Source organism: Clarias gariepinus, chromosome 3 (genome assembly GCF_024256425.1).
Source record: "Clarias gariepinus isolate MV-2021 ecotype Netherlands chromosome 3, CGAR_prim_01v2, whole genome shotgun sequence".
NCBI classification, from domain to species: Eukaryota; Metazoa; Chordata; class Actinopteri; order Siluriformes; family Clariidae; genus Clarias; species Clarias gariepinus.
Genome location: NC_071102.1, coordinates 32,926,724 through 32,937,082, shown reverse-complemented (window position 1 = coordinate 32,937,082; position 10,359 = coordinate 32,926,724). Strand labels below are relative to the sequence as shown.

Sequence of the window (10,359 nt, the reverse complement as noted above, 5' to 3'; positions counted from 1 at the left end):
TGACTTAGTGAGTAATGTGGCATGGAGATGATTGGACCGCTAGAGTGCCAGAGTGCAAGGGACGTGCAGGATGTCACACATTGTGGTGATAAGCAGTGTCATGGATGTTCAGGGTACGAAAAGCCTGCGTAGCTAACTATAAAGTGTTTTTTCCGCATTAACGCTAAACTCTGCGATTATCTGCCCAAGTGGTTTCAATGTTTAATTCAGTGTATAATCAATGTATGTATGTGTTGTCTGGGAACACATTTCAGGTAGTCAGATTAGACATTTGCACAAAATTGTATTTAAGTGTACCTAGTAGACAGAAAAGGAACATGGTTGACATTTTGCCCTTAACTGATAAGGGTTTTATCTGTTTCACTATCTAAAACTTGATTATGATTATTAGTGTATGAGGAAATTAAACTGCCGTGGATATGTAACACAATGCTATGCAAAAATATAGTGAAGTAAAAAGTAACTATTTTATGTAGGAGGTAATGGAGTAAACGTAAAAAGTGTTCACTAATCAAATGGTGCCAATCCATAACTGGTTATACGTGAATACACCACACACTCACACACTCATTTACATACCAAGCACAGGGAGAACAAGCAAACTCCACACACACAAACCCGAGGTGGGAATTGTACCCCCAACCCTGGATGTGTGAGGCTCCAGTGCTAACCACTTAGCCACCATGCTGCCTTCCATTATACATTAATATTTTTAGTCTAATTATTCTTTTCTCTTATTCTTACATTTTCATCTGCTGCTGGACTCTGAGAGCTACCTAGAAAATTTAACTGTATTACTACAATGACAGTAAAAAAAAAAAAAAATTTTAATCCCGCTCTGTATATTATGCACTGATCTCGTCAAATGATCTGCAGGATGACTTTGGTGGATTGGTGTGATGACAGAGTTTGAGAGGAAGGTCTCCAAGGAAGCATTAAACTTGACCTAAAAGGCTTCCTTACTTAAGAAATGTGTTTTCCTCATTCTGGCAGATGTTTAACTGTAATTCTGAACCTCTGTACTGTTGCAGTAAACAGTCCAGCTGATCATATACAAAGACCGTCCGTTAATGTTACCAGACTGACACGCCCATGACCTCAATGGAGCATGCAAACCGTACAAGATGCTTGCCTCTAGATGCCTTTTATGGCATAATATTCCAGCATGGGCGTGTGTTTAACGCCATCCTTGGATTCTTACGCTTCCTTCAGAGGAGGACTAGGAATATTGACATTAATAAAACAGCATCCAAGGCATGACTTTAAAAGACAAGTGTTGTTTTTTTTCTAATATGCAGGAAATGACAGAGGATTAGCCAAGTTAAAATATGGGCGGAACAGAAACAGAAATAGTGACTAAGTGCAGAAGTGCCTAGGCGTGTCTAGTCAGACCTCTATTAGGAAATAATGGGTAAAAATGGGACACCTCCCATGCTCTTTGCCACCCTCAGGGTGGTGACGTAAATGTCTAAATCTCAGTGAAAGCACAAGGACAGCAGATTAAAATAATACTAATATTAAAAACAACTTTAATTCTAGATTGATTTCTTTTTTTTACGTTAATACCCTTTCTGCAGTACAAGCAGGACACGTTATGAAAGAGAGCGGTGTAGAAGTGTGAAAGCGCACAAGAAAAGACACGCAACAGAAATGTAGTTCCCTACTGTTTTATTAGAAGTAACTTATTTTACAACTTTATGCCTGTAGAAAGAAACAATGTGAAAAAAGTGTTTATATACAATGATATTTAAACTACTTTTAAACAAGTATAGGAATTAATAATAAACACAGAAAAAAATATATCTATGGCTGTTCTAGTAATGCAAGACCAATATATAATCAGTCACATCCTCGTTTAAACAAAATAAAAAAATGAACAAAAAAAAAGCTAATAGAAGGTACATTTACTTTTTGTCTTTTTTTTAGTACATAATCATTTTTTTAGAAACATTAGACTTCTCTTACACACAGACCTAATCGAGACAACCGTATGTACAAAAGAAAATGCTGAAATTTCAAAATATCCAGAGCGCTGAGGAAGACTGAGACATGACGGAAGGCCTGAAAAAAATGTCTTTAAATGATTAGGATTTAAATAAAAAAAAAAAAATCCTGATAGATTTAACAAATACATTTCCAAACCCATTAAACACGCTATTCACTCAGCGTGTTGAAATGAAGCCTGTTTTCTTTTTTTTTTGTTATGGAAGGATGAATACAAAAAAAATCTCCCAAAAAAAAATTTAATAAAACAAGAATCGAAATTTGGTTTCAAAAACATGAATAGAACAGAACTAGATCTTACACTTGGGATGAGATTTTACAGAGAAATAAGCGCCTGTACCTGCAGCTGACAGCAGGGGGCAGCACTACATAGCAGCGTTCACTCCATTGGCGCGCGTTCAGGCCACGCAGGGCAGACGCCATCCTCCAGGCCCGACTGGGTGAAGGCTGCTAGATATGCAGACTACACTGCATGCTATATAACACCTCCCTGAGGAGTGACAGAGCGCTAGCAGCCCACTAGCCACCTCTTCGGACCTTGACACACCCCTGATTCGTACATGGATACATACGCAGAGTTTACATGACTAACACGACATGTCGGCCATGAATATGATCGGACCCTATGAAAATTAAGCGATAGGACAAAAACAAAAAAAAAAAGCAAAAAATGGACCAGGGGTCACAAGCTAACTGAGGAGGTTCTTCTGGTCGAGTTAAGAAGCTGGAATTGTGTGAAATGAAGGGCTCTGGTTGGCAGTGATATAGAGGCGTCACCGTGAAGCGACAGGAAGCAGCAGCCTATAAAAACACAGCTTATCACGTCATAGTGATGTCCCAAAGGTAACCAAGGTTATAAGGAACAGAATTTTAAAAAAGCATTAAAAACATCAAAAATAAAACTTTTACAACCCCAAAGAAAACAAAAAACAAAAAAAACACAGACTAAAAGGGCAGCCGAGTTAACATACAAGTGACCTTGGAACGAAAGCTAAAGGAAGTAAATGAGAAAACGGCCCCTTTGTGGGCTAGGCTCAATCGAAATTAACACTTGAACGCTGCCGTACTTTATTATAAGCGATAAAATTCCCCACACAGCAGCTATCAATTTAAATCTTACACGCTCGGCCTTAGAAGTGCTTCAGAAATGCCTTTCGACATTATTGCCCCACATAGATAGATAGATATATAGATAGATAGATAGTACTCCTACGGAATGTATCAGTTCACTGTAGGTCAGTTCATCAAATAAAAAATATATCACTAACTTAACAATTTCAACATGGCTAGGTAATCTGTGACGCCAAATTTGGTGGAGTAACACTGGCCTAAATAAATAATACCACATAAAAAGGTGACATGTCCAGCTCTTTCTGTCTTTCTGTAAGTGACTTCAGTGGTAGACGGAGGGAAAAGGATGTAAGCAACTAATCATGAGCTTCTGTTGTGAGCGTAACAGCTGTAAGAAGCGGAGACAGACAGAGCCACAGGACACCCACAAGGCAGTTTTAGAGGAATGCAGTTTTTGAGACAATAAATAAAAAAAGGAAAGAAAGAAAGGATTTTTCCTTCAACTTTTCTCTTAATCTACTTTTAAAAAAAGTTTGTTAGTGTCAGGAAAAGCGTCCCCAAGTCTTTGAAATGAAAGACGTGGTTTTTCTTCTTCATATAATTTTTTAATAATAATAAAAAAAACATACACACACACAAGTCCATCTGTGACAGAACGTCTTACTTCATTAATTGTCTTTTCTTTTTAAGACAACACAATTTTCCCTTTACTTGTTTTCTCTGCAGACGACACCCGGCAGACTGTCCAATTAGCAAACGCCAAGTCAATCCTCATCCAATTAAAATCTTGGAAACGGGCTGACAGATTTTATTTTTTTTTTTAAACGAGAGACACTCCTTCCTGAAGTTCTGCTCACGCGAACACTTGCATCTTTCCACTGGCTTCAGAAGTGTGAGGAATTTGGGTGTGAGAAGAGGCAGGGGCTGAGACTGTCGGACTTGGGGTGGAGTCAGACCAATCGGAAACGCAGTGCGGGGAAGGACTTGACCATGCCTCTGGAGACTCAGGAGATGGGGTCAGGTAGGGGTGCTCGTTTGGCACGTGCAGGTAATGCTTGGGTGTAGCGTCAATGGCGGAGGTGTAGCTACTTTGAGAAGGAGGTGTGGGGTAATCCTCCAATCCTGCGCTTGTGGTGCTGCTGCTGGCCTGCACTGGGGGAGCCTGGGAGACTTGTGGAGGAGCAGTCTGGCTCTGTGAGACAGCAGGGGTTTGGGGCGGCTGCTGCTGCTGGGGCTGCTGGGATTGTGCCTGACTCTGCTGCGGTTGCTGGTAGAAGGTTTGAGGAGGCTGCGGAGTGGGGGGTGTCGAGGCACCCAAGCTCAACAGGGCCTGTTGGTTGGTCAGGCCGTGAGCATGGAGCTGCTGTTGTTGCTGCTGTTCTGCGATCGAAGGCAGTTTGACAGGGCTGATAGTGGGCGTACTGGACACTGGCGTAGGCTGCAACATGGGCTGCTGGGTGTTGCGGAAAACCTGCTGCTGGTGCATGAGTACAGCGGCAGGCTGCATCGCTCCTGGTGTTCCTGGGTGCACCAAGTTCACCATGGGCTGAGGACACTGTGGGGTCTGTGGGGCACGGCTGTGCCAGTCAAACGGTACGCTCACTGGGCTTACCAATCCCATGCCCAGGCTCATCTGCCCAGGGTTGAGAGCGTAGGTGTGGGTGGCTTGACTCAGCTCGTTCAATCCGGCTAAAGAAACTGTGAAAGGACCACCAGCATCCATCATACCACTGTGCACCATTGGAGTATTGGGCACTGAGTGGAAGATCCCTGGAGAGGGCATAGCAGCTGGAGAGGCTGGGTTTGTGACATAGCCAGCGTTACTGGCACCACCACGTGGCGAGTCCAGCGAGTCCACAGGCGATAGCGTCACTGAACTGTCCAGCAATGCACTCTGCATGTCCAGCGTCAGCTTCTTGTTTCGTGCCTTTGCGGCATCCTTTAGACTGTTCCCATGCTGTCCGCCTATTCCTTTAGCACCTGGCCGGCGGTTCTTCTTGCCCTGTGGTGTGTTTTTCAGACTGGGCAGGAAATTACCCGGTGGACACATGAGGGGCGAGAGAGCATGGCCTCCTGCTAGGTGGTGTCCTGTGCCAGCGTGGCTCTGCGGGCTGCGCACAGTGTTGTACTCATCCAGTAGCTGAACGATGTCGTGGTGCATGCGCTCCTGAGCAATGTCACGAGGCAGTCTGTCCATGTGGTCTGTAATTTCACGGTTAGCGAAGTGGGCCAACAGGACCTTCACTGCCTCACAGCTGCCCTCCCTTGCAGCCAAGAAGAGTGGCGTCTCCTCCTGAAGAACAAGTCACATTTGAGTTAAATAATTGAAAAAAAAAATCATGTATGGAAAAGCTAAAAGCCTATTTATGGCTAAAGAGATCATGCAACTATTCTACCTTTAGGTCCTGCATGTCTTTATTGGCTCCATTTTTTAACAAGGCGATAGTGGCTTCAACATTATTCACAGCTGCAGCCCAGTGCAATGCAGATTTACCTAAAAGAGGACACAAACATGAACATCTCAAACCCAATGCTGTTATGACCTACTTAAAATAAACAACTTTAAAGCCTTTTCAAAACACCTGTATAGAATATACAATGCAATAAATAAAGACAGTTGAAACAGCATTCTTTCTTACTAAAGTGTACTTACCGAGCTCATCAACAGCGTTAACATCGGCATGGCAGGTGATGAGCTCCTCCACCATTCCCTCTACCGCCAACCGAGCGGCCAAGATCAGAGCTGTGGAGCCGTCGTACATGCGTGAATCCAAATCTGTCGCCCGTGTCCTGATTAAAATCTGAAAAGAAATGTGGACACCATATTTGTCTGGAGAACAAGACATCTTTAGACTTAGTGTGAAAGATTTAATACATGTAAAAGATACTAATTTCCTGATTATACCCTCATCTGAGATTACGAGTTAATGCCTATAAACATATACACTTGTCCTTTCTGTGCATTAATGGCAGATTCAGTGTTTTGACAAGTCCTTCTTTTCGTACTTTACCCCCAATCGACATTTAAACACAATACCAAAGGCGAAATGCTGTACCTGGAAAACGCCCTGAGCATCAGCAGCGACAGCAGCGTGCAGAGGTGTGCGACCCGTATTGTCCTGTGCGTTGGCATCGGCCCCTGCGTCCAGGAGGCGTTTAGCAGCATCAGCACGAGCATAGCGGGCAGCTAAGTGAAGAGCTGTTTCTCCGGTCCGGTCCGTCTGGGCACCCAATGATGCCCCCTGGTAGATGAGGTCTGATATAATGTTAGCTGAAGACTCTTCTGAGTCATCCTCCTCGGCCACTTCCTGCTCTAGTCCTCCACCGCAGAACGAAGCCAGCATCAGTGGAGTAAAGCCATCTAGATACACACATACACACACATGGTCAGTTAATCTATTTTAGGACGTATTGTCAGAAATATAGGTTAATTTAATGTTGTGTTGAATGTCTGTGATACAAATGGTTTTACAGGTTCTACTGATGAATTGAACACTGCTGCCGTACCTGGTCCCCGTACGTTAACGTCCATGCAATCGCTGTCAAATTCACCCTGTGGTGGGGTGAGAGCCATGGATGGGGGCATACGGATGTCTGCTGCTGCCAGGTGGTGCTGTGTCCACTGCCTGCTGTCAACGGCGTCCTCACTGTCTGAGAGAATACTCGGCTCCTCCACCTGTATTACACACACACACACACACACACACAGGGATACACAAATTAACTCACGATGTTGTTGACATTTTTGTTACTGCTTCCCATAAGCAGCTTTTATACACAGTTCTGAGGGTTTGGTTTCTAGTTCGATTCCTTCCCATTGTATTAAGTCAACTAAATGAAAACAATACATACAATTCTGGACTTTTCATGTCTTTAAACATTTCTAAATAAAATTTAAATTATTTTGATCTGAGGCTGTAATTATAGTATGACCTACTTTTCTCTGACTGAGGAAGGAAACAAGGTCTCACCTTCAGTCTCTTGGCCTCAGGACAGTCTGTGTCTATCCACTGGTCACTGTGGTCTCCCAGTAAGGACTCTTCCACTGTCTTTGGCATGTGCCTGAAAGACAAAGTACACCTTAATAACCTCTGTTTGAAAAATGTTCAATATCAGTGCTATTAAGAGTGGAATAAGCACTCACTTCATGCCTAGAGCGTCCTGTCCTACAGGTTCTCTGCGGTTCTTGTTACTGCTGGTGTCTTTCTTAAGGAAGAAGCCTTCTGGGAACCAGAGTGTGCTGTGTTCACGTTTACGTCTAGCGATCAGCATTCCCACCACCACGATGACCATCAGAAAGAGCGTCGCAACACCTACTAGAAGCACCTTGCCCCATTTAGGCAGATCACCCGGGTCGGGTATAAACTCACCTGAGAAACAGACACAAGGATTATTCAGGATGGAAAAAGGAACTTCAAGCCCATATATTTTTTTCCCTTTAAAAAGTGAATACTGTACACGTCTTACTGCGGACTTCTTTGAGTGGATAAGGGAATTTCCCCAGCATTTCCCGAGCAGAAAGAGCTCCCAGATAATCTGCTGCACTTTCAGCTGTGGGGAAACAGTTATCCGAGTCCTGGGAGCACAGACGGTTATCGATCTCCAAATACACGATTGATCTGCACAAAAAACATGCATTGTTAGTGAAACCAGACACACAAGAAAAAAAACTGTGAACTAATGTGTGTCTATCTGCTAAAGTGCTCACCCAATGACCTCATTATGAGGTTGGAGCTCCCGCTTGAGTCGTGCCTCACGCCGTGTGTAAGGCTTGATCATGGCCTCTCCGTTGTGGTCAAGTCTGAAGCGAAGGGACGTGCGCAGGATGCTACTGAGCTTCTGTAGGAAAGCTGTGCCTGTGCGGAGTAACTCGTCAGGCGGCAAGAGCACCACGATGACCAGCACGCCGCTGGCCAACTCTTCTGGAACTGTTCTAGCACAGTCCAAACCGTCCCAGCCGCACTCTTCATTATTACAGCCCTGATCGCAGCGGCCGTCAGCGTAGTGGTCCATGCAGTACGTCTCGTAGATGGGGCTGGGGGTGAGATGCAGAAAAGGTTAAAAACAGAGAACTCTTTTGGGTTTTTAAGCTAGAACTGATACAGCTTGAATGTGTTATATGCAAAAAGTATCCACACGTTATTTCATGAACATGAATATTTATTTAAGCCATAAATCCATCTATTTCTGAACTTTCCCAAGAACTTAAATTATAGGCTCAATTTTTTTTTGAGTAATTTAGGTTTGGATTAATTCTGTTCAATTGAATTGACCAGTTAAGTAAGCTATAATAATAACAATATTAAATAACTATAATAACTCGATAATAACTAACTGTGATAATAACTAATTGTGATTTCCACTGCTGTAGCTAAAAGTCCCTGGCTATACTTGCTGGGGGACCACAAAGTCCACTTTCAGAAGACAGGCAACAGATTCTTACTTGCAGACTTTTTCTTTGCTCTTGCAGTCAAAGTTATCGTAGAGGCATTCGGCCGTGTTGCATGTTTCATCACACTGGCTGTTGTTAAAGGCACGCCAGCAGCTCAGGTCAGTGCAGTGTGCCCACGGGTTTACGGCCAGCGAGCAGTCTCCGCCATCCCAGTGGCAAGCAAACGAGTTGCACTCCTTGTCACATACGCTGTCATTGGCCTTTTCATGGCAGTCAGGCAGCGGACAGATGGGCACTGGGATCTCCATTATTCGAGATTCCAGCTCACAACGCTTTCCTCGCCAGCCTGACAGGCATTGACAGCTGAAGAAGGGGAAGGAAGGCTCTTCTCTACAAGTGCCTCCATTGCGACATGGCTTGGAGAAGCAGCTCTCGTTAGCACGCTCCTGGCACTGCGTACCTGCATAGCCATGTGGACATGAGCAGCGGGCGCCACGCTGTGTCTGGGTGCAGCTACCGCCGTTATAGCAGGAGAGCTCACGGCAGGACATACTGCGCTCGCAGTTCAACCCGGCGTAGCCCTGAAATGCACAAAGAATTTTTAGAAATCTAAGCATTCTAAGCATGACTAGTATGAAGTTGAGGGCGGGCACTTACCAGCTGACAGGTGCAACTGTATCCTAGTGGGGAGCTGCTGAACATTGAGCACACGCCACCATTTTTACAGGGCTGAGAATCGCACACTCCGAACCTGTTTTGACATCCTTGTCCTGCCATGCACAAGAACAAACCATTTTTATTAACATCTGTCCATATCTTCACTACACTTATTCTTAAGACTGACTGATGACTTTCTGTCTCACCTGTGAAGCCAGACTTGCAGACGCACTGGTAATCGTTTGGCAGCTGGATACAGTCCAGACTGTTAGCCGGGTTGCATGGGTTCGAGCGGCACTCGTTAATGTCGCCTTCACAGCGGTCTCCGGTGAACCCAGGAGGACAGTTGCAGCGGTATCCACCCACCCGGTCAACACAGGTGCCGTTGTTCTGGCACTTCGGTGTGCCACGGGGCCATGACGGTGTGGCACAGTCGTCCTCGTTTATTTCACACAAGACACCTGGGTAGAGGATTAAACATTAGAATGCGCACTAAAGTACTACCTGATGGTGACGTGAAACAAAAATGATCTAACCTACCCCTTGTGCCAGGAGGGCAGGAGCAGATGTAGTGGCCCACCAGGTCGATGCAGGTTCCTCCGTTTTGACATGGATAAGAGCGGCACTCATCGATCTCCCTCTCACAGTTCTGTCCATCATACCCTGCCAAACACTAACATGGAGACAATGAGGTAAGTGTGTGAATTATCGAATCGACAGTTATACCATTTGTTGATCAAGCTATTCAAGCTACCAGTACTCACATCACACGTGTATCCTCCCACATAGCCTCTACAGGTGGCACCATTGAGGCATGGTTTGTCCTCACAGTGGTCCACCTGACTCTCACAGTAGCTGCCTGTGTAATCCATCGGACACTTGCAGTAGTGTGTGTTTCCGGTGTTAACGCAGTGACCACCGTGATCGCAAAGATCATCTGTCTGAAGACCTACAACACAAAATGATGGAATGGAGTTATTGACAAGAACTCGTTGAAATAATGACACTTCAAGTGTCCCCCTGATGTCTGATCACATACCTCTTTGGAAAGCTGCCACCTCACAGGAGACTCCCGGGATGTCACAGTAGCGTCCAGACCAGCTTCCCACACAGTCGCAGGTGAATGAACCGTCCTTGGATCTGCACCGGCCACCGTTCTGACACGGGTTTGAGCGCCTACACCACTCCACAGGCATCTGTGCAGCAAGCGTTAAATAAAACATCATTTACAGGTG

At 44.8% G+C, this 10,359-nt stretch overlaps 1 protein-coding gene across 1 annotated transcript in view; it reads right to left on the bottom strand.

Moving 5' to 3' along the window:
• Positions 1-1,651: 1,651 nt before the first annotated feature.
• Positions 1,652-10,359, bottom strand: part of notch3 (notch receptor 3) — a 32,528-nt gene continuing 23,820 nt past the window's right edge. The window contains exons 19-33 of the mRNA XM_053491411.1: positions 10,164-10,320; positions 9,889-10,073; positions 9,665-9,797; positions 9,331-9,585; positions 9,125-9,237; positions 8,519-9,048; positions 7,784-8,110; positions 7,543-7,694; positions 7,220-7,445; positions 7,047-7,137; positions 6,583-6,751; positions 6,132-6,436; positions 5,729-5,876; positions 5,472-5,569; positions 1,652-5,368 (exon numbers count right to left, since the gene is read on the bottom strand). Coding sequence (XP_053347386.1) covers positions 3,929-5,368; positions 5,472-5,569; positions 5,729-5,876; positions 6,132-6,436; positions 6,583-6,751; positions 7,047-7,137; positions 7,220-7,445; positions 7,543-7,694; positions 7,784-8,110; positions 8,519-9,048; positions 9,125-9,237; positions 9,331-9,585; positions 9,665-9,797; positions 9,889-10,073; positions 10,164-10,320 — 4,329 coding nt within the window. The 3' untranslated portion in view covers positions 1,652-3,928. The remainder of the gene's footprint in view (positions 5,369-5,471; positions 5,570-5,728; positions 5,877-6,131; positions 6,437-6,582; positions 6,752-7,046; positions 7,138-7,219; positions 7,446-7,542; positions 7,695-7,783; positions 8,111-8,518; positions 9,049-9,124; positions 9,238-9,330; positions 9,586-9,664; positions 9,798-9,888; positions 10,074-10,163; positions 10,321-10,359) is intronic.